At 38.2% G+C, this 27,186-nt stretch overlaps 1 protein-coding gene across 3 annotated transcripts in view; it reads left to right on the top strand.

Annotated features, from left to right (window-relative positions):
• The window catches only part of C2CD3 (C2 domain containing 3 centriole elongation regulator), a 187,621-nt gene that overhangs the window by 84,772 nt on the left and 75,663 nt on the right, over window positions 1-27,186 (top strand). For all 3 annotated transcript variants that reach the window (XM_058305935.2, XM_058305936.1, XM_058305939.2), the window contains exons 16-22: window positions 823-1,069; window positions 2,867-3,047; window positions 11,331-11,514; window positions 12,651-12,823; window positions 16,132-16,255; window positions 20,368-20,636; window positions 24,403-24,492. In XM_058305935.2, coding sequence (XP_058161918.1) covers window positions 823-1,069; window positions 2,867-3,047; window positions 11,331-11,514; window positions 12,651-12,823; window positions 16,132-16,255; window positions 20,368-20,636; window positions 24,403-24,492 — 1,268 coding nt within the window. The remainder of the gene's footprint in view (window positions 1-822; window positions 1,070-2,866; window positions 3,048-11,330; window positions 11,515-12,650; window positions 12,824-16,131; window positions 16,256-20,367; window positions 20,637-24,402; window positions 24,493-27,186) is intronic.

Here is a 27,186-nt window from a genome sequence, read left to right as displayed (position 1 = left end):
GACCAGAGTTTGAATTCTAGCTCAATCTTCTAATAGTTATGTATCCTTAACTAAGTTACTTTTACCTTTCTGAATTTAGCTTTTCCTATCTATTAATTGTAGATAATATCAACCTTTGCAGTGTTAGAAGGATTTAAGACAACATATATATATATATATATATATATATATATATATATATATTTGCCTACCACATAATAAATGCTTAGTAGATGGCAGATATTCTTAGCATAATATCCAAATCTTACCTGCCAGATTCCAAAGTCCACACTTTTCTAGTTAACCACACTGCTTCCCTATAAAGTAGTACACTGCAACAAGCCTCTCCTGAGATTCTGCTTGATCCTAGGTACTGGACTTGGGGCCATGACAAAACAGAGATAAATGAGACACATTCTTTGCCCACAGATTGAACTTAATCTGCCTGGTAATTTTTATTTGATGGCTTACTAATGAAATTACATTAAAATTTTTTTTAAAAAGCTTATAACTTTCCCTGTTGTAGGTTTTTAAGCTATATATTAGTAGTATCCAAACCAAAAAGAAATTTTTTAAAACTTTATTGTAGTAATATGTATGCAACGTAACATTTCCCATTATAACCACTTTCACGAATACAGTTCAGTGGTAAATACAAAGTTGTGCTACCATCACTACCATTCATTACCAAAACTTTTCCATCACCTCAAACACTCTGTACTCACCCATTAAGTATAAACTACTCATTATAGATCATTTTTAACAAACTACGGAAATGAGCCAAGTAAGAAGTGACATGATTGATAATTGATATTTGCTCATCCACAATTTCTCTTCCTCTAGAGATCCCAAGATTTCTCGCTTGCTGCTTGATGCACAGTACCCAGTTGTTGCCGTAGACAGCTACATGCCTGTGATTGATGTGTTCTCAGGCCACCAAACTGGAAGCCTTCGAGTCTTTTTAGCGATGGGTTCTTCAGTTCAGATAATAGCACTACAAAGGTTAAAGAATGAAGAAGGAACACTGCCTACCTTCAACCCTAGGCCAGCCCATTTCCTGGACCAGCCGCCTATAACGTCTGTTACTATGGTAGTGACTAAACACTTGATTTTTCACAAAAACCATAATTTCATTTTATCTTGCATATTTTAGTGAAACCATTGCCCCAAATCCTTATTTCAGTAAGGAGAGGCTGAACAAAAGAATATCATTGGCGCTCCAGTGCTTATTATAAACCAAAGGAATCATTGGTATTTTTTTTAAACAAATCAATTTTATCGATACATATTCATAAAGCATACAATTCATCTAAAGTATACAATCAATGGTATTTGGCATAATCACATAGCTGTGCAGTTATCACTTCAATCATTATTAAGGGCATTTTCATTATTTCATTAATAATAATAATAAACATTGGTATTTTTCTGATATGGCTGAAATGGATCCCTGTGTCCCTCTGAGCTCCTTGAATTTATAAAGAAAATCTAATCGGGAAACCAGATCTTAATCCTCTAATTTACTAGCTTAATTTCCATTTTTAAAATGCGCATTTTGAGAATGGGAGGTGCATTAGGGATCTCAAATATAATAAGCCAGCAAAATCTTCTTGTTACTTAGCTAAGTCAATGTTGGAAAATTATAATGAGGGTCCTTGCTTTTCTTCTAATAGCTTAAAAGTATTTTGTTTTGTACAGAGCTTTACAATGGAGAAAGCACATCCACATACTTTATCGTGTTTATTTCACTAATAGCTACATGAGGTGAGACTGTCATTCTATTTCTTTGTTTCATTTTATAGGCAATGAAACAAAGATTCAAAAACGTTATGTAATTTGGCCCAGGCCAAATAGCTAGGAATAGGAGAACTGGGATTCAGACACAGGTCTTCTGACTCCAACCCCAGGATTCATTCATTTTATCTTGTCCTACTCTAGTACACATATTGTTCTTACCAGTATAACCAAATCTCAGTCTCCACACCATTTAATTATGTAATAATTTTTAATCTGGATCTGAATGACAAATTTAAATGTCTATAGCAGAGAAAGAACTATTAGAAAAATATCCATTTGTAAAATATTGCTTATTTGTATGTTATGAACTCTAAACTTTGCTGTTTCTCATAGGTATTAGTGTCTCTCAATAAATAGTAGGTTGTTTTTTTTTAATTTAAAAAAATTACAGAAAATCACAAATAAGAAAAATTACCTATGATTTTTCCATGGCTCCTTAGATGTTATATGGCCTTCACTGCAGAATAGACTCAGATTTTGTGAAATTCCATATGAAAGTTAGGAAATGTTACTCACTGTGAACACAGAAGTCCCTGAAAAGTTTTCCTGGAGGTTAGAGAACTACAAATACAGTTTTTAATTTCTATACTCATGTTCCTCATCCTTTTGAACATCTGTGGAACTGAATTGTTAAATTGTTATAATACTATGTGGCCAAATTAAACAGCTGTGATTCTTCCCCCCTGTACACCCCACATTTCTTATTCTCCAGGGACTCAACTTGCAGTTTTCTGTTTCCCTAAGGAAAGCCTTTTTTTTTTGGTAACATATATACAACCTAAAATTTCCCCCTTTAACCACATCCAGATATATAATTCAGTGGTGTTAGTTGCATTCACAGTGTTGTGCAACTATCACCATCATCTGTAACCAAAACTTTTCCATTGCCCCAACAGAAATTTTTTTACCATTTAAGTGCTAACTCCTCCTTCTTTAGCCATCCCCAACCCCTGGTAACTAGTATTCTAGTTTCTGTCTATGAATTTGTTTAATTATCTCATATCAATGAGATCATACAATACTTACGCATTTTGTGTCTAGATACTCTAAGCAAGTTAAAGCTCACAAATGTTTCTGTTTCATTTAATAGGCCGAAGGCCAAGGACATGGATTGATGGAGCACCACTTTGAGATCCATGTGGAGATGGTTAAAGGACTAACCCCTCTTCAGGCAACAGTCTGGGGAGAAGCAGATTGTTATGTCCAGTACTACTTTCCAGCTCAAGACTCTCAATCCAGTGTGCTAAAAGGACCTGCATTCCTTGAAAATGGTAGGTTTGGGAGATTATGACTTCTCATAGTTGTATGGTTCTTTTATTAGATATACTTAGAATTTTTTTTTAGCTGAATGAAGTTTATGTTCCTGAATGTTTCTAGTCTTTACCTGGATAGTTAGATAAGAGGTGGGTTAATTTTTTCTTTTTCTTTTTCTTTTTTTAAAAAATATTTTTGGTAGCTTTTTAAAAATATGATTTCAAATTTACAGAAAAGTTGCCAGAATAATAAAAATAACTTCTGGATTACCCTTACCCAGATCCACCGGTTATATTTGCCTCATCTTATATAGCTTACATGCCTGCTCACTATCCATTTGCATATATACATTTTTCTAAACCTAGACCACTGTAATCATTGTGTCACATTATGTCTAAAGCAGTGGTTCTCTGCTATTTTTGCAATTTTACCCCCCAGAGAACATTTGGCAATGTCTGAAGACATTTTTTTTTTTTTAAAGATTTATTTATTTATTTAATTCCCCCTCTCCCCCGGTTGTCTGTTCTCTGTGTCTACTTGCTGCGTCTTGTTTCTTTGTCCGCTTCTGTTGTCGTCAGCAGCATGGGAAGTGTGGGCAGCCATTCCTGGACAGGCTGCACTTTTCTTTCGCGCTGGGCGGCTCTCCTTACGGGCGCACTCCTTGCACACATCAGCACTGCGCATGGGCCAGCTCCACAAGAATCAAGGAGGCCTGGGGTTTGAACCGCGGACCTCCCATGTGGTAGACGGACTGCCCTAACCACTGGGCCAAGTCCGTTTCCCTGAAGACATTTTTGATTGTCCTATCTGGGGATTGCTACTGGCATTTAGTAGGTAGATGCCAGAAATTCTGTTAAACATCCTACAGTGCAGCCTCCAAAACAAAGACTTACCCAACCAAAACTTAGTAGCCACAAGGTTGAGAAACTCTAATAACTTCTCCCTTACCTAACCATGGGACACTAATCAAAATCAGAACAATCTAAGATTAATACACAGTTAATCTTCTAATTTTAAATGTGTCAGTTGTCCCAATAATGTCTTGTATAACTATTTTTTTCCTAGTTTAGAGTCAAATCCAGTGTACTACATTTAGTTTGCTCTAATCTGGAACACCTCCTCATACTGTCTTTCTCTTTCCTGACCTAACTGTTCTGAAAAGTACTTTATTTTAGAGTACTGTAGAAAGTCAGTTTATGTTTGTCTGATATTTCCTCATGATAAGACTCGGGTTTTATATTTTGGGCAGGAATACCCAGAAGTGATGTTGTGTCCTCAGAGCATCATATCACTTGACACATGATGCCATTTGGTCCCATTATTGGTGATGCTAACTTTGATCATTTAGTTAAGTAAGTGTGCCAGGTTTTGCCACTGTTAAATTACTATTTTCTCCTTTATAATCAATAAATAATGTGGGAAGATACTTTGTAAATATGTTACTCCTCATCAAATTTTTATTGGTTTTAGGATCCCATGTAGATTTTTACCTAAATCATTGTTACTGCGATGGTTGCCAAATGATAATTTTACAAATCCATCATTTTCTCTACATTTATTAGTTGGAATTCTACTGTAAGACGAAGCTTTCCTTTCTCATCATTTATTTTTCTATTTATATCAACATGGACTCATGGATAATGGTTTACAATCAATTACCATTAATTTCTATGATGATCAGAATATCGAAATATCCCAGATTTGGCCTGTGATGGACTTTTCAAGCTGGCTTCAGGTCCTTTTCACATGTTCCCTTCATTCATTGATGTTGCAAGTTTATATTGTGCTTTCTCTGCCCTGCGTCTTTTTAGTGGGGCATGATATTTAGAAATCAAGAGGTGGATACAGATGTCTTAATTTAGAAGTAAGAAAAAGAAACTGTAAATCTACTTATTTTCCCTTGCTTATAGGCAATTGATAATGCATCCTGGAGCCAACTGATAATGCACATAGGAACCAACTGTTACATTTCCAGTTATTTTATGAGCTGATTGACATGTTGGTAGCTTAAAATTGGCCTTGATGGTAGTATTTACAACATGATATTCAGAAAATGCTACAAATCTTTTTATTCCCAGAGAGCTAGTTATTAAATATTTAGCAGCACACCACTATTTAGGTACATTGATTCTTATGCACATGAAAAATACATATCAGGTTAGATCAGTTTTATGTCTCACAGCTGCAAAAATGCAATAATATGCAAAAGATTTTTTCCTATAGCAAAGACTTCAATTTACCAATGCCAGATACCCTGTGCTTTGCTGATGGTGGCATTCATGATTTCTCAATAATCACAAGCCACCTGAAGGGCCATTTTATGTAGTGCTATTTTGCTGAGGCACAGATTTGAATTGCATGCACCATGCAAATGACAGTGGGAGCTGCTAAGGGGTCTGTAAGATTCGTCTAATCGTTGAAACTCACATGACTATCATAGGCCACATTTATTTGGCACCAATCTAATTAGGATATAGGACAGGGAACACACCTTGCTACCAGCAAAGTATTAAACATTCTTGTCATGTGTCAGCAATTCACATAGCAGTCCACAGTGCTGAAAGCTTACATCTCAAGTACAAGATGAGATTCCTATCAGTGGAATGCAGGGTCCACCTTAGTTTTAAAGTCCCTGCCCCCAGGAGCCAGTTTCTTTTATGAGACTTCCTAGACATAATTTCCAGGATCACTGCAAGGAACATGCTGGTTATAAGAGTCAGTACCGTCAATAACACCCAAAGCAGGGTGTGCCTTTCAGTAGGTAGTTCTTCCCAGTCCAGATATAATTTACCAATCGGGTCATTTTTATTATAAGCAATGTTGCTTAGTAACTTGTTTGACACATGCTATTCTTATCCAGTTGCCAGGAGAGCAGAGCTAGAAAATGTAACAAAAGTTTAGATTCTTATATAGTAAAGAAAAGTGTTTTTTTAAAAAATCTTTACCCCCACTGACCTTCCTGAGTCTACATACATATTGGTTTGGTTTTATTACTCTATAATAAGTGTTCTGACCTGGATATATGCATACTTTTTTTTTAGTTTTAATTGTGGTAACATAAATACAACATGGCATTTCCCATTTTAACAACTTTAAGTTACAGTTCAGTGGTGTTAGTTAAATTCACGATGTTGTATTACCATGACCACCATCAATTAGCAAAACTTTTCCATCACCCCAAACAGAAACTCTGTACCCATTAAGCATTAATGATCATACTTAAGCATTAACTCCCCACTCCCACACCCTGGTACAATGTACTCTACTTTCTTTAATGAATTTTCATATTCTAGTTAATTTGTATGAGTAAGCTCATACAATATTTGTCCTGTGTGTCTGGCTTATTTCACTCAATACAATGTCTTCAATACATGTTGTAGCATATATCAGAATTTCACTTCTTTTAAGGCTGAATAATATTCTATTGCATGTATACACCACATTTTGTTTATCCATTCCTCTGTGATGTACACTTGGGTTTCAGCCACTCTAAGTCACAAGCTATGTACTTTATCATCATTATGTCATTTTAATTCTCACAATAACCCTATGATATAGGTTCTATTGTTATCCCATTTATACCTAGAAGACTAAGCAGTTAAGCAGTTAAGGAAAACCAGAATATGTCAAGATAACCCAAAAAAATTAAGCCAAAGGAAAGCGGCTGTGGCTCAATCATTTGGGCTCCCATCTTCCATATGGGAGGCTCTGGGTGCATCCCGGGGCCTCCTTGTGAAGGTAGGCTCGTCCACACACTGTGGAACGCCGTTGACCTGCAGGCACCATGGAGCACCGCCGGGCCTGCAATTGCCACAGTGAGCCAACTCAGCAAGGTTACACAACAGCAATGACAAAAAAAGGGGGAGACAAGCAAAAACACAGAAGAACGCACAGTGAATGGACACAGAGAGCAGACAGCAAGCAAGCCGCAAGGGGGATGGGGAAATAAATATATACAGACACAGAAGAACACACAGTGAATGGACAAAGAGAGCAGACAGCACACACAAAAAAGCCACAGGGTAAAGGGGGATAAAATAAAAAGTAAAAAAATTAAGGCCAAGGTAACTAACTATGATAGGATCCAAATAGTATATGCTGTTAATGACGTTCTGCTTTCCTTCAATCTCTCTGTATATTTTCTTTTGTTCTCTTAGCATTTAGTCAAGTCTTCTTCAAAATTCCAGTTTCCTTGTCAGTGATAACAGGAATTAGAAAAGGAGTATTATTTACATTTTTGGGCCGTATTTTCCTAATCATCTACCCACAGGCAGATGGCTTCATATGCTATTTCTACCACCTGGAATTCTTTTCTCTTACTTTAGATTGTTCCTTCAAACTTAGAGGCAAAACCAGCTGTCCAATTTTCTCCTGGTAAAAGATGAGAAGCCCCTGTTTTGACCCTTATCATATCATTGTAATTGTTATTTAATTTTCTGTTTCTCACAGATCCTTAGCTCCTTGAAGGTAGGAACTAATAGGCACTTAGGAAAATAATGGATGAAGGAATGGATAGAGGGATTTATTAGATTGCATTCTCTATACACATAGGAAACTGTGATAGAGATTTTGTGTGTCTGTTCTTATCTAGGTACTTGAGCCTGATGTGATAGAAAAAGCCCATGACAGGAAATCTGAAGCCCAGGATTCAAATTCAAAATCTATTAAAGGATATGATTTTTAAATGGTTATAGAATTGTATGAGGAATAAGTGAAGTAAGAGCTTTAAAAGTGCTTTGTAAACTGTAAAATAATACTGTATGAATATCTCAGCAAAATTGTCTTTAATTCAGCAAGGGTAAGAATTTGCATTCTTAACTACTTTACTCTTCCTGCATCCCTAACCACCTCACTCTTACTGTCTCCCTGTGTTGAGGATTATCAGAGTTGTTTAAAAAGTCAGACTGAAGTGGAAAAAAGAGCCAAAAGCCTTTGAGCTGGACCCCTAACCCCTTTCATTTTATCCAAATTGATTTACAGATTCAATGTAATACCAGTCAAAAGTCCCACAGCCTACTTTGCAGAAATGGAAGTCACTTATCAAATGTATCTGGGGTAAAAAAATTTATCTGGAAGGGTAAGAGGCCCCAAATAGCTAAAAACATCTTCAAAAAAAAAAAACAAAACATAACAATATGATAGCCATGCCCTGAACCTCAACAGACTTCAACTCCTACACTCTGATTTATTGGACTTACCCCACTCAGCTAACATGGAGTTGAAGAATGTCAACCACCACACCATGGAGCCTAGAGTGTCTACAACTGAAAGCAGGAGGATTGCATCCAGTATCCTTGTGGAATCTAAGCCCCCTCTTGACATAGATGTGCAATGGACACAACCAATCCAATGGCCACAGAGAAAATGTAGCTTTGGTGTGGGAAGGGTGGCCATGGTGGCTGCTGGGTGCGGGGAATGGGAGATAGAGGTGAGATGTGGAGGCGCTTTCGGGACTTGGAGTTGTTCTGGGTGGTGCTTCATGGACAATTACAGGACATTGTAGATCCCCCCAGGGCCCACTAGATGGAACATGGGAGAGTGTGGGCTATGATGTGGACCATTAACTATGAGGTGCAGCGATGCCCAGAGATGTACTTAACCAAATGCAATGGATGTGTCATGATGATGGGAGAGAGTGTTGCTGTGGGGGGAGTGGGGGATGGGGGCGGTGGGGTTGAATGGGACTTCATATTTTTTTAATGTAATATTTTTTTTTTAAAAATTAAAAAATTAAAAAAACATAGCTGAAAGACTCATACTTCCTGCCTTTGAAGCATGTTACAATGCTACAGTGGTCAAAACAGCGTAATATTGGCACAAGGATAGATTTATAGACCAGTGGAATTGAATTGAGAGTTTAGAAATAGACCTTCACATCTGTCTAATTGATTTTTGACAAGGCTTTCAAGTCCACTCAATTGGGAAAGAATAGTCTCTTCAAAAAATGGTGCTTGGAGAACTTGATATCCATATGCAAAGGAATGAAGGAAGACCTGTATCTCACACCATGTACAAATATCAGCTCAAAATGGATCAAAGACCTAAATATAAGTACAAGGATGATAATGCTCCTAGAAGAAAACATAGAGAAGCATCTTTAGGATCTTGTGTTATGCTATGTTTTTTAGCCTTTATACTCAAATCACAAGCAAATAAAAAAATAGATAAATTATAATTAAAGACTTTTGGGCATCAAAGGGCTCTATCACAAAAGTGAAAAAGCAGCTTACTCAATGGAAGAAAATATGTGGAAACCACATATCCAATAAGAATCTAATATCCAGTATACATAAAGAAATCCTGCAACTCAACAATAAAAAGACAACCATTTAGAAAATGGTCAAAAGCCTTGAGTAGACTTTTTTCTAAAGAGGATATACAAATGGCTAAAAAGTACATGAAAAGATATTAGGGAAATGAAAATCAAAACCACAAGGAGATAACATTTATACCCACTAAAATCGCTACTATTAATAAAACAAAAATTGATGTGTTAGGATATAGAGAAGAGAAACACTCATTTGTTGCTGGTGGGAAAATGGTGCAAACTGTGCAGTTTGGCACTTCCTCAAAAAGCTAATTATAGGATTACCATATGACCCAGCAATGCCACTGCAAGATATATTTCCAAAAGAATTAAAAGCAGGGACTCAAACAGATATTTGCACACTGATGTTCATAGCAGCATTATTCACAATTGCCAAAAGATGGAAGCAACCCAAGTGTCCACACAATGGAATATTTTTCAGCATTAAAAAGAAATAAGGTGGGAAACGGACTTGGCCCAGTGGTTAGGGCGTCCGTCTACCATATGGGAGGTCCGCGGTTCAAACCCTGGGCCTCCTTGGCCCCTGTGCAGCTGGCCCATGCCCAGTGCTGATGCGCGCAAGGAGTGCCCTGCCACGCAGGGGTGTCCCCGCGCTGGGGAGCCCCACGCGCAAGGAGTGCGCCCCGAAAGGAGAGCCACCCAGCGCGAAGGAAAGTGCAGCCTGCCCAGAAATGGCGCCGCCCACAGGGAGAGCTGACACAACAAGATGATGCAACAAAAAGAAACACAGATTCCCATGCCTCTGACAACAACACAAGCGGACAAAGAAGACCCAGCAAATAGAGACAGAGAACAGACAACCTGGGTGGGGGGGGAGAAGGGGAGAAAAGTAAATAAATAAATCTTTTTTAAAAAAAAAGAAATAAGGTTCTGATTTATGTGACAACATGGATGAACCTCAAAGATATCATGTTGAGTGAAATAAGCCAAACACGTAAGTACACATATTGTATGATATCACTGATATGAAATAATTAAAATAAGCAAATTCATAGAATCAGAATCTAGAATATGGTTACCAGGGGCTAGGTTGGGGGTAGAGAATGGAGAGTTAGTGCTTAAATCATACAGAATTTCTATGCGGGTTGATTTTAAGTTTTGGTAATGGATCATGGTGATGGTAACACAACATTGTGATTGTAATTAACTGCTCTGAATTATATATGTGAATGTGGCTCAAAGGGAAAACTCTAGGTCGTATATATGTTACTCGAAGAAACACTGAAAGAAAAAAATTTAAAAGTAATGAAGTTCTGATACATGCTACAACATGGAAGATCTGTTAAGACGTCATGTTGAGTGAAATAGGCAAGCTCAGAAGAAGAAATATTTTATGACCTCTTATATGAAATGACTAGAATATGTAAATCCATAGAGACAGAAAGTAAATTAATGTTTGCCAGAAACTGGGAGGAATGGGGAATGACTGCTAATGAGAGTGGAGTTTTTTGAGGGGATGATGAAAATGTTCTGGAATTAGATAGTGGTAATGGTCGTACAATCCTGTGAATATGTATTTATTTTAATTTACTCTTTTGAGTCAGGCTTGAACCTAGATATTATCTGATTTCTATCCTGAGGACACAATGCCTCTCATAAAATCCAGCAAAGGAATATCTTTCCTTGGTATTATGAAGCCTTAGGAAACCATAGCCACAAGGGAAATGTACCTTGGTAGGAGTGACAGTCAGAAGATGTAATTTCAAGTTCCAGGTCTGGGGCCTGCTAACTCTGAGACCTTTGTGTGAATCATAGAACCTTGAAGTCTCCGTATCCTCATCTGTGAAGTAGGAGAAATAATACCTACTTTGTTTTCTTCACAGGAGTATTATAAGAATAAAAGTGAATATTGGATATTAAAATATGTTTTAAGTTAAAGGACCATTCAAAAATAAGGAGCCATTAAGATGTTTCTCTATATATATAAAACACTAAATGATGTATTTTTCTGAGTTGCTTTTCTTTTCTACAGAAATCACTCTGAAGCCCTTCAGATCTGCAACCACACTCTGTGTTCCAGATCCCATCTTTAATAGTGAGCACCATCATTCTCTTCTCTTGCCAACTGAAGTTCCAGTGCAAAGGCTCCTACTCAGTGCTTTCTCTGCACAGGGGCCCGTGCCTGGAGGTGGAGTCCAGTTTGAAATCTGGTGCAGGTACAGTACAGAAAATCTGATCCTATATCTATAAAGGAAATGTACAACCATATATCATCCTATCCTTAACCAGTCTAATTTGAATATTGTAAGGAAGCTAAGCAGTCCCTTCTGCCTTGTTTTGTAGTATTGTTTGGGTTTGATAGCAATTCTTACCCAGATTTACTGAACTCTGTTAAACTATTAGGCTCTTGGGAGCAATTGTATCTCATACTTATTACCACTACTCACATTTCAAAGTGAAGTCCTATGAGTTTTACCTCCTATCTCTTAAAAGTTTCAGTCTCTGTTTTTTGCTTCTCTTACTACCTTGTTTAGTTCAGGCCTTGGTCATGAGAAAATTCCCATGATAGCCTCCTAACTGGTTTTCCACTTCTAGACTCATTTCTTGTCATCTGTTCTTCCCACTGCCAGAAGAGTAGCCCATGTGAAGTATAATTCTATCCATGTCACAGGCTTTGGCAGACATTTCCGGGAAAGACAATGACATGAATACAAATGTTCAGCCCTTCCTTTTGTATCTCCACCCCCAGGAAACTAACTAAAATGACCGAGAGGGTATAAATATAAAAGAAGGGCAAACAGCATCAGGAACAGAACTATGGAAGAGTGCCATCCACATGCTAGGATGTTCTTTTAAATATAATATGGTGGAAACAGAGTTAATGAAATCACCAAAGTTTGATTTACAATTTTGTTATCTAAGGATGGAGTGTTTTGATATGAGAAGGAGTTACAGACAGATCCTCATTATACATCCAAATTTGAGGAGACTAGAATGGAAGACAAGGGTGAACTATGGGAAAAATTGAGACTTCACTTAGAACCAATTTTGCTGCTGTGGAATAGAAGCTTTCAGGAGGGGTTACTCCCAGAAGCTCAGACTAGATGTAGACACCTCAAACAAAAAGCCCATGAAAAGATGAATTTTGTCCTGAACCCAGGGTATGATTTGTGAAGTTCCTTCTCTACATAGTGGGCAGTAAATTCAGCCAAACACAGCCACTGTATACCACCAATACAGAGCAATCAGGTTCCAAAGTTAAGTAGATACTGATAGCTGACCCCTGCAGTGGACTGAATCATTTATCCGCCTAGTTCTTCCAGTTGAAAGTTTGTGTTTTGGTGACTTGCAGATACTATTATCCTAATGTGAGAGACCAGATGGTTGCCAGAGGAACCTTGCCATTATCAAGGATCTGTGCCATAGTAACCATGCAGCACCGTGAGGATGTGGGAATACAGACCTTTAATCTCCCTTTAACACCCAGGCTTGAGAACAGGAAAGAACTGAAGAATCAATCATCAGGTAACTGAAGACTAATTCATCTTTTCACTTTCAAAGTCAGTACATATAAATATTCCTTTTCTTTGTGAATTAGCAATTCTTTACTTTTTGGGGGTACTTACCCTTTTGAGAATCTGATAAAAATTTTTACACTCTCTTTTTAGAAAAATTAGTGTAGAACATTCACTGCAAATTTCACATACAATTTTAGAAAATTCATAGTTCCACGAATCGCTACTCTTTAAATGTTGCTTACCTCAGTTCACCTTTAACTTCAGCAAGCTTTTAATAAACCACCATGGCATAACTAGGAAGTATTATATAGAGGAGTACATGTAAATATACTCAGAGAATTATTATTCCAAGTCAATGTGAGCAGATGTGTGATTGGTAGAACATAGTCAGCATGCACTGGGAAATCCCTATAAGGGAGGAGGAGGTTAGGAAGTCAGAAGGCAATATTTAGAGTTTTAAGCCATATTATATCCTAGTGCTTCAAAAGGATGACCTACCCTCCAAATACATAATCAGGTGATTATGATTAGCCTTCTAAATCCAGTTACTATGCATGCTTGCTGAAGAGTATCTGCCGAAACAAAAGGATTTATTTTGCATAATTAAGATTATATTGTTCCTCCTGACCCTCACTGATCAGCTTGTTCTCTTGTTGCTTAAAGCTATTCCTAAAATGTGTTAGTAGGATGGTAGGACTTCTGTAAAATAATGGCGTATTTAGGAGGCAGTGTGAAGTGTGAAAAACTTTTATTTTTTTATTTTTATTTTTTTAAGGAGGTACTAGGGATTGAACCCAGGACCTCGTACATGCAAAGCAGGCACTCAACCACAGAGCTATACCCACTCTGCGGAAAATCTTTTAAAAAACAAGCAAGAAAGGTTAGAGCCCAACTCAATTGTATAAACAAAACTGGGGGTTTAAAAAAAATTGAGGGTTCCATTTTGCCTCTGGTAGTTGTACAATCTCAGCAAGTAATTGTATCTCTAAACCATAGTTTCTTTTCTTTTCCTTTTTTTTTTTTTAATGAGGCCAGTTAATTTTATTAAGAATAAATGTTTCTTAATAGACATTTTATTAAGAAATAAGAAAGGAGATAGTACATACACATACCCAAGATATGGATGCAGACGTGCTACAGGGTGAGATGTGCAGCTTGGGGCCCCAGGGTAGGACTTTTTAAGGCCTTTCCTCCTTTTCCCTCCCCATATTAAGGAGGGATCTCAGTTTGTTGTTTTGATTGGTTGCCTTTCTACCTTCACCTGTTAGCTTTCAGGGAATCAGTAGGGAGCCCTTTCTCTTGGCAGTTATCTGGGGATTTTTTTGAGGCCAGGAGTTTCAAATGGGACCGCATGACCAGGGTTTTGGCAGGCTTTTTGTCTGTAATGGTTACAACTTTGTTCCCAAGCAGCTTTCTCCCTTCAGGAGGTTTCTGGGCAAGGTCTCCTGGCTATGTTCTTACCAGTGGGATCCCAGCTGTTAAAGCGTTATTCTCACTAGCCACATTCCCTAGTTTCCTATATTAATGTGCCTTAACTTCCACCTCAGAAAGTTAACACCCATATTCTTAAGGGAATTGTTGAAGGGTGATGGATATTCTTCTGTAGCTGCTTCCTGCTGGTTAAGGGCAATAGTCCCTGTCTGACAGGTTGTGAAACTCTCCGGCTATTCTGTCGAGGTTGAGGGAAGGCTGGTCTGGCACCATGGTTGGAATTGGATGAAGTCCCCATATGACTAATAGCTTGTTCTGGAGGGTGTTGATTCTGGAAGAAATAAACTTAATTAGAATTGTGAAGATACATGGTCCTACTAAAAGGATGAAGAAGATGGTGGTAAGCAGCCTCAAAAAAGAGGGCCAGTCATGACATGGGAGCAAGAAAGGCCAAATGCCTTTAGCGGCTACATCCTCCCAAAGTTGATAGGCTTAGTCTTGTAGATTTCAGGTGCTATCTAGGACTGTTTCAGAGCAAATTACATAGAAACAGCATTCTTTCTGGGGAAACAGGAAGGTTCCTCCCTCTGTCACTGTTAGCATGTTTAGGGCTCTGTGATTTTGCAGCACCACAGTGGCAAGGGAGTTTATTTGTTGTTTAAAGATTTCTACAATGCAGCTAGTTTCTTCTACGCTGTTGGTTAACTCTACGGAGAGATTGTGGTAGATCTCCTGGGTTTGGTATAAACTGCTAACCCCAGTTCCCATGGCAGTGATTATGCCTAGGACAGGTAGGAGAGGGATGAGAAGAGAGGCACTGCCCCAGACATAAACTCACAAAAACATTAAGAAGCACATTAAGAACCTAAAGACTGGGAAGTAGATGTGGCTCAAGTGATAGAGCTTTCGCCTACCATATGGGAAGACCTGGGTTCAATCCCTGAGGCCTCCTGGTAAAAAGAAAAAAGAAAAAGAGAAAGCATGCCCATGCAGCAAGCCAGTGCCTACCCAAGTGAGTCACACAGCAAGGTGATGATGCAACAAAAGAGAGATGAAGGTGAGAGCCAAGGTGAGGTGCAGCAGAAACCAGGAATTGAGGTGGCGCAAGTGACAGGGAACCTTTCTCCACATCAGAAGTCCCCAAGATTGAATCCCTGTGAATCCTAGAGGAGAAAAATGAGAAGACAAAAAGAGAAATAGATACAGAAGATCACACAGCACATGGACACAGCAGAAAAAAAGAAGCTATAGACTGATTGTTCTCTGGCTTGCAGGCAAACAGCCTCAGGGCCTCCAGGGACCTGAGGAAGGAACAAACCACTGGGCATGGCCAACATGTGAGTCTCGGGGTCTTTGCTAATAAGACAAAAGAAGGCACAGACGGACTCTGATTAAAAGCCTAGACTCAAAAAAAATCAGAAAGAAAGTAAAATGCCTAGACTCACCTGGTCTTCATCAGGTATTAAGGAGCATTACTTGCCTCTTTGTCTCCTGGTTGACTCATCACATATGTTAGAGGAACATTCTAGAAAGAATTCAGAGATGTTCCAGTTTAATGAAGCCAGTAAAAAAGAGTTTATTAGGAAACAAGAAAGGAGGTAGTATGCACCCGACACGGGTGCAGATGTGTTACAGGATGAGACACACTGAGCCAACATTTCTTGGTTGTAAAATGAGAGCAGTAGTTTCCATTCTGCCTTTATTAGCCCTAAAGTACAGTAGTTAATATGATGCTAACATGGACAGTCTCTCAATGCTAAGGTTCCCTATCATTCATTAGGAATATATTGTTTATCCTTTTCCTTCCTGACCAGGACTTAAGGTTTGATAGAGATTCTTCTAAGCAACCTTTTTATCCTTTTCCCTTTTGTCCTTATTCTTCAGGTTTCCTGGATGTTGGCCTAAGGTACAGGCGTACTCCAAGGACAGCAGAGGGAGTTCTTGCTGCCCGAGCTGTCTCCATTTCAGTCCATATTATCAGGGCCTGTGGTCTGCAAGCAGCAGCCAAGTAAGTTCACCTTTGAAAAGCAATTCTCAAACCTCTTTCCACTTAATTCTATATGATATATGATTCAGAATTGCACAAGAAAAAGTTTTCTTGTGTACAATTTCCAGTTCACTAATCAGAGTCTACTCTTTTCTTAAGAAAGTATTTCATAATATAAGTGAATAAATCACTTGCAAACTTTGCTCTTTTAACTGTTATTAGTAATATAGCCCCTTGGCCTTCTCAAACAATCTTACCTTCTACCTTATTTAACCACTTATTCCCATGATCATAGTGTATACCCTCAAACCACACCATGACCAATCACTGCAACTCCATTCTAGTCTCATGTTCACGCATTTCAGTCATTGAATTCCACCTCCTATTTTTCAAACATCTCTTCTCAATACTCTAGCCATTGGTCCTATTAAAACTTAAGTGAGATCTTGACACATCTCTACTGAAACCACAGTGACTTTTCATCTCATTCAAAGTAAAAGCCAGGGTCCTTAAAATGGCTCTAAGTCCCCACATAATCTGACTCACTGTTATCTCTGTGACCTCATCTCATGCTGCTACTCTCCCTTCTGCTCACTCCACTCCAGCTACTGGCCTTCTTGTTCTTTCTGAGTAGGTCTGTTTCCCACAAGGCCATTGTCTTGTTGTCTTCTCTGCCTGGAACACCATTTCCATAGAACAATAGCATAGCCCCTCTACCACTTCAGATCTTTGCTCCTACTTCTCTTTAGCCTGGCTACCCTTCCTCCTTTTGTCACGTAAACTCTTTTCTTCAAGACTTTCCCCCTTCTTTATAGTCTTCCTTTATCTCTTCCTGCATGTCAGCAGAATTGGTGCTTTTTCTTTTGGTTGTAGCACATTATCACTTTTGGTTGTTTGTATACATGAGTTTTCCTCCACTAGGTTGTGAGTTCCTCTAGTCAGAGACACGGCCTGAACTCCTCTCTGTAGCCCCACTACATAGCATAGTTGTAACACATAATAGGTGCGCAGTAAGAAAGAGAAATAGGTCAGACTCCTGCTTCAGGCTAGCTCACTTTGAACATGAGTTTAAGAAAGAAGCAAGCACGTGCTCCCTAACTTTTTTCCTTGTTGTACCTTAGAGTCAGATTATATGCCTTTAACATCATAGTCTCCAAATAACTAACTGTAAGTGAATCACCACCCATTAAAAATCAAATGCTGAAGCAGCTGGTAAAATATTCAATCTAGTTATTGTTTTTCCTTACTAAATTGTCCAAATAAATGAGTCTTTTTCAATTAATTACCCTAGAACATCTTACCATGAGTGTAAATGACCCCAGCACAGTTTTTAAATCATGTCACTCCCTTATGTTTAAACTCTTGATGGCTTCCCATTGCCAGTAGCAGTGATCTCTTTAGTTGTGCATTCCTATTAATTAAAAAAAGTTTTAGCATGGCCTTCAAATACATGTGTAACTTATTCATGTATAAATCATAATGATATGCTACTATACTAATATATTAAATGCATTGTAAAGTATATTATAAAAGAGTAAAACTTTAATATGAGACAACAAGTATAGAAATTCTAATATTTTCTTCCTATGCCCCAGTAGTTTATTCTATGAACCCCCCATGTTGTATACACTCTACTATAGGATCTACTGGTCCACAGGATAAAATCCACCCTCCTTAACTTGGCAGTTAAGGCCCTTCATAATATCTTAATCTGAGTCTTAAGAGAAGAATAAGATTACCAAGATGCCCAGGAGGAGTAAAAATTATTATGGTCAAATAGAAAAAAAATGTATAAAGTCATGGAGGCATGAAACTTGCGTATGTGGAGTACCTTTTCTTTGTAAGACCCAGCCAAAGTCTGGAGTCTCAGATATGACATTAAATTCAGTAGCATTTAATTGGCAGAGAAGGATTCAGAAATTAGATTTCCCAATAGGACTCAAAGAAACTGACTAATAAATAAGAAACTCAGTAGTTCCTCTTTCTATGGGCTGTCATGGAAATAGCACAGTTCTACAAATCAGATGCCTTGGTTTCTAGTCTCACCCCCATCTCCTACAGGCTATGTGTGTTCTTGGTCTGTTTTCTTCTCCTTATAAGCCTCGGTTTCTTCATCTGAGGAATGGGAATTTAAAACACCTTCCCTATTTTATAAGAATCACTGTGAAACTTAAATATGAAGTCCTTATAAACAACCAACTACTATACAATGAAAGGACTTTTATGATTATTTCTACCTGTAAAGATAATTTACCTTTAATAGGCAGCAGAATATTGTAAAATCAGAAACAAGTTTTGCACTGCTTCTCATTGGAGAGAGGAATTTTTAGTGTTCTAAACTTACCTCTCCTTTGAAACCTCACTCTTGTTCTAGATAGCAGGTGCTCTGAAGTCATCCTACTCTATTCAGAGGTACCAACCCTCATCTTACCTGCCAGTGGTCTTCCTGAATATACATTTTCAGTGTCTATGTAAAAAAGACAGTTCTTTTGAATTCATTTGCCTCTTCTAACTCACCTAATCTTTAACTGAGAGTGAGTAAACTTCCTTGGACATAGCCACTATGTCCACAAGTTGCACAAGGGTATGAAATTGTAATTCTTTCACTACTATACATACAGCTCTGAACCCAATGTGTGACACACAGGGAAAATGGTCAATAAATCCTTATTAACGAATGAATTTAGATCAACTTGGGGCCAAAACCTTTCTGCCATTTCCCTGCTATCACTGAAAGTTCCCTATTAAGAGTGCTTTCCCTGCCTCTAGGCAAATACTCTTCTTCATATATATTAACTTACAGCACCTTAAATATATTGTTTTCCTCATTATTTTAACCACTGCTAATGTTTTATTTCCATCTCAATTTTTCCTAGGCTATATATCATAATATGCTATAGTATGGACACAATATAATGTACTTAACCAGTCTTTTTTAATTGATCATTTAGGTTGTTTCCCTTTTTTCATTAGAAACAAAATTGCAAATTGCAGTAAGCTTCCAAGTATACATACATATTTAGTATTTGTTGTATTCTTATGTTATCCTTATGTTATGTTATGGTAAAGAGGAAACCAAGACTTGGAAGAGGTTGAATAACTTGTTGCAGATCTGTATAATTCCCAATTACTACCCTTTACTGGTATATACCAAGTACCTGAAGATCTAAACAGAAAGAAACTGCTAAGTCTTCTTTGGGAACATTAGGGACTACTTCTAAAAGAGGTGACCTGTTTGCCTAAATGTCACATTTATCCCCTTGGGGAATTTGGGTAAGGAGTTTGTCTCATATTGTACTCACTCATGAAAGACACTTGACTATTCTTTGAGCATGTCAATTACAGGAGGGGAGATTCTATCTGTAATCGTGGAACATCTATGTTGAGGTGAAAAAGCAGTCCCTGAGGTCTGGGAACTGGTCTGACAATCATTGCTAGGCTTTGGTGTTTTCCTATTGAACATAAACAATCTCACAGAAAACCAGCATCAGATAAGGCTATTGTGTGACCATGATGAAGTGAAATAAAAAAAAAAAAATACTACTCCTTAATCTTTTCTACACATAGACAAAAACAAGGTCACTGTGCAAACCACAAAAATGCCAAACATCCCCCTATAGTGGCTTTTTTACCAATCCGAGCTTTAGCCTTACTCTGCGCTTCTCTCCTTCTATATAACACTTATTAAGAAAACCAATCTTGAGCAAAGCCCCAGTTCCTTGAATATTCCCCAATATCATTAATGGGAGTCCAATCTTAAATATCCTTTCTGACACCTTACTAAGACATCCCATGGTTCCCTATGGTACATGTTCTCCTTCATTGTAATGAGCAGTAAACCCAACTTGTTCAACTATATTTGATTCCTGGTGGTATTTTGGTGAAGGGCATTGAGTGTACAATGAAGTGTCCTCAGAGTGTCACTGGTAGGCGGATAAATGTTGTTACCCCACCCCCATGCACATACTTCTAGATTACTAAGAAGCACATCCTAGCACTGCCAGAAAGCCTGCTCAGGAAGCAAGTGAATCTTCTTGGTGGCCTCATGGAAGTAGTGGAGATGTTTTCTAGGTAATCAAGCCAATTTCTGATATTATCAGTCTCCTTCTCATTCCCACCCCTCTCTCCTACAGGGCTTTGGCTGAGCAGGAACCCACTCTGCAGTTGAGTGCCACAGTTGGGGTCAACGCCTCTGTCACTACTCATCTCTCCTTCCTGCCCAAGGGAGAACAGCGCCGAACCCGCCCTGTGGCTTGTTCCTTCTGCCCTGAATTCTCCCATCACACCGAGTTCACATGTAACTTGGTAACTCAGTACTGCAGTGGAGAGGCCTGTTTTCTGGCAGAGCTGTTGGAGTTTGCAGAGGTCATTTTTGCTGTCTATCATGAAGATACCAAGTCAGGTGAGTACAAGATGACTCATCACAATCAGGATTAAAAAAGACTCAGTTTTGAATGGTATAGCCCTTCATTATAGGTTCAACAGATAATTGGGTACATATTATAAGCCAGGTAAACTGCTCTGGTTGCTAGGGATGTGACAGTGAACAAGTGACTGTCTCTGTCTTCATTAAACTTGAATCGGGGAGACAGCATGATACTCCATATAACAAGTATAAGTGTGTGGTTTAGGGGTCACTTGGGAGAGCATGCAGCTGAATTATAGGTCAGGCAACTTCTGCCCTGGGTTCTAGTCCCTACTCTGCTGCCTTTCAAGATGTTTGTTAGAAAACTCAAAAAACTCTGGGATATAGTATCAAAATACATTTGAAAATCACTCTGGACATTTTTAAGATCAATCATTTTAGAATTTTTTATGTATTAGCTACAGGGAAGGAAAAGAAGACACTACATCTATCTTTAAGAAACTTATAGTGTGATAATTAGGAAGTTAAACTTCTTACAATTACTGTAGAGAGGGAAGAAAACATTAGCATTTTGTTATTAATATACAGCTCTCTTCCTGTGTAAATTTTAATTCTACTCAAAAGCAAGGAGATGGATGAATTAAAAATCTTTCAAGGACTTACCCAACCAAGAATTCCTTATTGACTACCAAACAGTTTCTATCATGAAATTGTATTTGATTTTTTTCTAGATTGTAGTCTATACCTGGATTTTAAACACCACTAATATAAGTTATTACCTCATGAATATAAAATATCTTTTATGCAAACTTTTGAAAACACAAAGTATATTAAATAACTTATAGCCATCAAGTGATATCCACTCTTAGCACTTCTGTATTACCTTGCAATCTTTTTCTATGCTTATATTAGATTATAACTTTTTGTATCCTGCTCTTTTCATTACCGTTATAATTAAACCTTTCCTAAATCATTAGATAATCTTTGGGGGGAAAAATAATGTACTACATTTAAAGGTGTTTTAGTTTCCTTTGGCTGCTCAAGCAAATACTGTGCAGTGAGTTGGTTTAATCAATGGAAATTTATTAGCTCATGCTTTTGAGGCTAAGAGAAAATCCATATTAAGGTGTCATCAAGGTAATGCTTTCTTCCTCAAGACTGGCATTCTCAAGTAGGCTGCCAGCGATCCTTGGTCCTTGGCTCCTCTGTCACATGACAATGCACATAGTGACCTCTCCTGGGCTCTCTGTTCTCATCCAGGTTCTGTTGAATTTCAGTTTCTTGCTTCCTGTGGCTTTCTCTCTATCTGCCGGAGTGTCATTCTGCTTGTAAAGGACTCCAGTAACAGGCTTAAGACCCATCCTGGGCCACACCTTAACTGAAGTAACCTCATCAAAAAGGTCCTACTTACAATGGGTTCACACCCACAGGAAGGGATTAAGTTTAAGAATATGTTTCTCTCAGGTACATACAACTGCAATCCGCCATAATAGGGATAAGCTACAGGGTATCAGTTCCATATTGTTGAACAGTGAAGGTTTTCCCCCTAATTTCCAAGACTTTAGATCATAGAAATAGCAACCTTTTTGAGAGCTTCCTTTCTTTGAAAGGGTGGTGATAGGCTCACCTACCATCATATACTCAAATTAATTAGTCTCTTCTGCTTATATCTAGGCAGCTTATTCATCCAACTGCCACCAAATTTGTCCTTGTCTTTGCTAGGATTTGAAATAAGTAGTTCATATGTCTTGTTGGAGGCCCAAAGATTTTCCCCTTAGTTGGAAAAGTTCAGAAAGAAGTGTTATTACCAATTTTATCCCTTTAAACTCTTTTTCCTTTCTTTTTCTTTTGTGGGGAGGGGTAAAGGAGGAGGTTAGTGGTGACTGTGGAAAGCAGAAAGAATTTATTTCTGATAACTCTCTGGAGATCTTTACTTTGTGGCTTTCTTCCTCCAGAATGTTATAATGTTGATAACTCTCAGCATGCTAAAACCATACTTACCTCCCATCCCTTACCCCAGAGGGGTTTCCCAACTCATGTAATCTTTTAGCAAATGTAGGTAGGCAAGTGGTGGTATCCCTTTTAGGTAGACGAAGAAACTGAGGCACAGAGAAGGGAAGTGCTTTGTCCAAAGATACACAGAAAGATTTTTAGGAAAGCCAGAATTTTAGAAGGCATGCTTCCTAATTCTCATCCAGTGAATGTTTTAAGCTTCACATTGCTTCTCTGAATTTTTTTTAACTGAATAACTTTATTTCCTTATGGTCAGACTTCTAATAACAACTTTTTCTAATTGTCTCAGGTTAGTTTGTAATTAGTGGTGAGTTATTTATTCCTCCAATAGAGATATCTAATTAATAAATAAGTATATGTTCGGCGCTTATAGTTTTTCCTGAAACTATTGGGTACCAGGCTTAGGAGGGATTGGGGGTGTGGTGGCAAAAATACAAGAAAAAAATATGTTGAGTTTTGAAACTCAGAGAACTCACAGTCAGGTGATAATTTCTGTGGATCCTACCCATGAGGTCTCTTATTTGCCTCTCTGTGGATCAGGGCATCATTATCTCTTGAGTAGTCTGTTATAATTTCCAAAGTGATCTCTTTCAGGTATCTTTCTTCTTAAAGTATTCCTGCAAACTACTGCTAAGTGATTTTTCCTAAAACACAACTTTAACTATATAATACACCATTATTCAGAAATCTTCATTGTCTTGCTTGCCAGCTAAATTCAGGGTAGACTCTTCGACTTTAGCCTGGCATTCAGAGCTTCTCTCTATACTAGTGGTTCCTAAATCTGGCTGGGCATCACAATCACTTAAGGAGCTTTTTAAAATTCAGATTGCTGGGTTCCAACCCAAATCCGTCGGAATATCCAGGGAATATATATCCTTAGAATCTGCATTTTTAAAGTTCTCTGGGTTATTTTTTTGCAGCAAGCTGTCAAAATCACTGCTTTGTAATCTGTTCTTCAGTTTTACCTGTTTGTCCTTATGTTCTGCTTCTCTCTTCTATTTTTGCTGTATACTCTGGCCAACTGGGATAACTCTCTTTTCACGAATTTACCACATACTTTACCATCTTCATGCTCTTGCCTCTACCTGTAGTGGCCTCCCCCACCCATCTCTCCCACCTATACCAAATTGAACTGTCTGCCTTGTGTGTGATCTGAGCTAAATGCAATGCATAATTCTGGATTAGATTTTAATTTAATTAGAATTTAATTTAATTAGATTTAATTTGCTATGAATGACAGAATATTGGGATAAGCATTAAATTTTGAATATGCCTATATTAGAAAATAGTATCATATCAACATATAATCTTCTAAATTTGATATATGCGCTGTTATGTACATGGGGAGGAAGCACCCTTGTTCCAGGGAGAGATGTGCTGAAGAATTTAGGAGTGAGGTAATTCTGGAATTTACTTCTGAAGGGTATAGCAAAGATTAGAAGAAAGTGTATTGTGTATATGTGGAGGGGGAGTGGAATAGAAGAGAGAGAAAGAGAAAAGCAAATGTGTCAATATGTCATTAATAGGTTAATCCAAGTGTAAGGCACAAAGGAGTTGATTGTGATATTCTTGAAACGTTTCTGTACGTCTGAAATTTTTTCAAAATAAAATTTCATTAAAAAAATGTTTTAGAGGGGATTCAGATTTTGACTGGGATGTGAGCAAGATGACTTCCAATGTATCTTCCAACATGGAGTCAGTGAGTGTATGTATAGGAATAATACTATAAACATAAGCCCTTGGGTCAGTAGACCACCAAATAATTTTTCCTTTTTCCTTGATTTAATAGCTAGTGACATAGCCAGTATCCAGCCACCTAAAGATTATCTGCTCGGAATAGTAAAGCTTCCAACAAAAGACTTACTGGTGAAGCGATCTGGTAAGGATTCTGGATTATCACCCTCTGATCCTACCCTTTTCCTTTCACATCCCTACAATATGTCATCTTGTTTGATTCCCTTGCAAGAGAACCAAAAGAAAAGGAAAACATGACCCCTTAACATTCTTATTCTCCCAGGTACCACAAAGGTTCTCTGAAGCATTTTAAGTTTTCTCTGAATCATTCTAAAGGTCTTCTAATAAAGCAGAAAAGCTCAAAACACTGTACTGTCATCCTACTCTAGGAAAGGTGATACTAACAATAGTATGGCAATATTGATTACATTGTGTAGCACTTGGTAAAAAAAAAATTTTTTTTTTCAGATCTTGCTAGAACCTCATGATAACCCTGGCATTCAAGATCTTATTATTTTCATTTGACAGACAAGAAAATTTAGGCTGAGATAATAAGTTAGGTAATTTGCCAAAGAGTGGTAGGACTGGAAGTCAAGTCCAAATTCACCCATCAGTTTTCACTATGCTCTTCTCTCTTATGAAGAAGAAATAAGAGTAGGGATTAAAGGCCCAAAAGAATAGATATAACCACCAAGGCAGTCTGAAAATATTATTCCCATCCAACTTAATTACCAAGTGATTTGACCTCTCTCAGCCCCATAAGTTTTCTCATCTCATGGATAGAGGAAGTTAATCCTCTGACAAGTCTGCAAGGTAGGAATTAATGAAATAAGATATAGGGAAACAGCTGTGGCTCAACCAGTTGGGCTCCTGTCTACCATTTAGGAGGTCCAGGGTTCAATCCCCAGGGCCTCCTGGTGAGGGTGAGCTGGCCCACGCAGAGTGCCAGCCGACTTGGGACTGCGACCCTGTGCAGGAGAGCCACCCTGTGTGGGAATGTCGCCCCATACAGGAGTGCCGGCTGACATGGAGAGCTGGTGCAGCAAGATAACGCAACGAGAGACACATAGGAGAGAAAATAAGACGTAGCAGAACAGGGGCATTGAGGCAGCGCAAGAGAGTAATCGCCTCTCTCCCACTCTGGAAGGTCCCAGGATCGGTTCCTGGAGCCGCCTAATGAGAATAAAAGCAGGCCCAGAACACACAGTGAATGGACGCAGAGAGCAGACAACACAGGGAATGGGGGGGGCGGGGGGGGGGGTGGAAATAAATGGAAAAAAAAAAAGATATATAGAATACTTGGCACATTGGCACATAGTAAGGACTACATAAATGTTAGTTTTCCTTCCCTTGCTCATCTTTCCCCCTAGGGCTGTGTAATCTAGTTTGCAGAATTCTGTCACATATCTCCCAAGTTTAATTGCAAATTAAAATTTGACTGATACCCTTATATATTAGAGTTCTCCATAGAAGCAGGCCAAGAGGATATGTTATATATAAATATTAAGATATTTATTATAGGAATTAATTCACGTAACCATGTAGATTGGCAAGTCCAAATTCTGTAGGGCAGGCCACAAGTTGAAAATTTCAGAAATGGTGATTCTGAAATCTGGCACTTCTAAACTCTATAGAGCAGACCACAAGCTGAAAACTCCAATGGAAGTGAAGTTATATTCCCCAGGAAAAGCTGACTGACTGAAGAGGCAAAAATTCTTCTTTCTTACTGCTGAAATCCTCAGTTCTGCTCTACTAACTAATTGGATGAGGAGACACTCCTCATTGCTGAGGACTATTTACTCTCTTGATTATAGATGCAATCAAGTGACTATAGCTGCTGCTTCATCTGTGAAATGCCCTCACTGTAGCTATCAGGCCAGTGCTTGCTTGATCAAACAACCAGACACCATAAACTAGCCAAGTTGACACAAGAAATTAGCCATCACACTTTATGAGCAGGTACTGCCTGTGTGCCTGCCACAGAGAAGTCTCTGCATCTTGATGCAGGGTTTCAGATCTGTGATCTAGAACAAGTCACTTCATCTCCCAGACCCATAGTTTCCTCTTCTGTAAAAATGGAAATAATAAGATCAACTACACAAGATTATTGAAGCAGTCAATAAAATTATGTGTGTGAAATATCTTGGCACAGGACTGGGCACATAGGATGCCTCAGGTTTTTTCCTCCTGAAATTTATACTAGAGTGTCATGGAATAAGTATCATCTGGTAAGTTCCATCTGTAAGCATTAAAATTAACCCCTGGGAAATAAATCTTTTAAATAATTTGGGGTAATCATTTATCTTTGTATTCAGAGTTATTCCAAAGTAAACATTCTGTTTTGTTGCTGCCTGCTAATAATCCTATTTAAAGAAACAGTTTCATTAACTCTCAACAGTAATCTTAATTTTAGAATCATGGAGCTAAAGGCATATTTTAATACAGCAGTTCTTAAACTCTGAAATTTTGTGTATATATGTATGCATTTATGCATTTTTCTGAGGATAATAGCTTTCTTTAGAGCTAGAGGGATATGCGACCAAAAAATTGGTCATGTATTTTAGGCTGTGGAAAAATTAATACCCAAAGATGAGAAGTTACTTAAACCAAGCCCAAAGGAGCCTTAGAGATTAGCTTTTATTATTTTGAAATCTAGTGCCTTGTCCTTGGTCTGTGCTCACTAGGTGGCAGTTCCCTTAGTGGGTGACCTGGATGTAGAGTCCAAATCTCCTGACTGTTGTCCCGTGCCTTTTCCATTAAGTTCTTAATACCATTTCACAGTTTTTATGGCACTTCTCTTTCACAGTTCTTCCAAAACCATGATCTTATTTGACAATCA

The sequence above is a fragment of the Dasypus novemcinctus genome, chromosome 10 (genome assembly GCF_030445035.2).
Source record: "Dasypus novemcinctus isolate mDasNov1 chromosome 10, mDasNov1.1.hap2, whole genome shotgun sequence".
Classification (NCBI taxonomy): domain Eukaryota; kingdom Metazoa; phylum Chordata; class Mammalia; order Cingulata; family Dasypodidae; genus Dasypus; species Dasypus novemcinctus.
The sequence above is the reverse complement of the archived record's forward strand: the minus strand, read 5'-3'. Positions and strand labels throughout refer to the sequence as shown.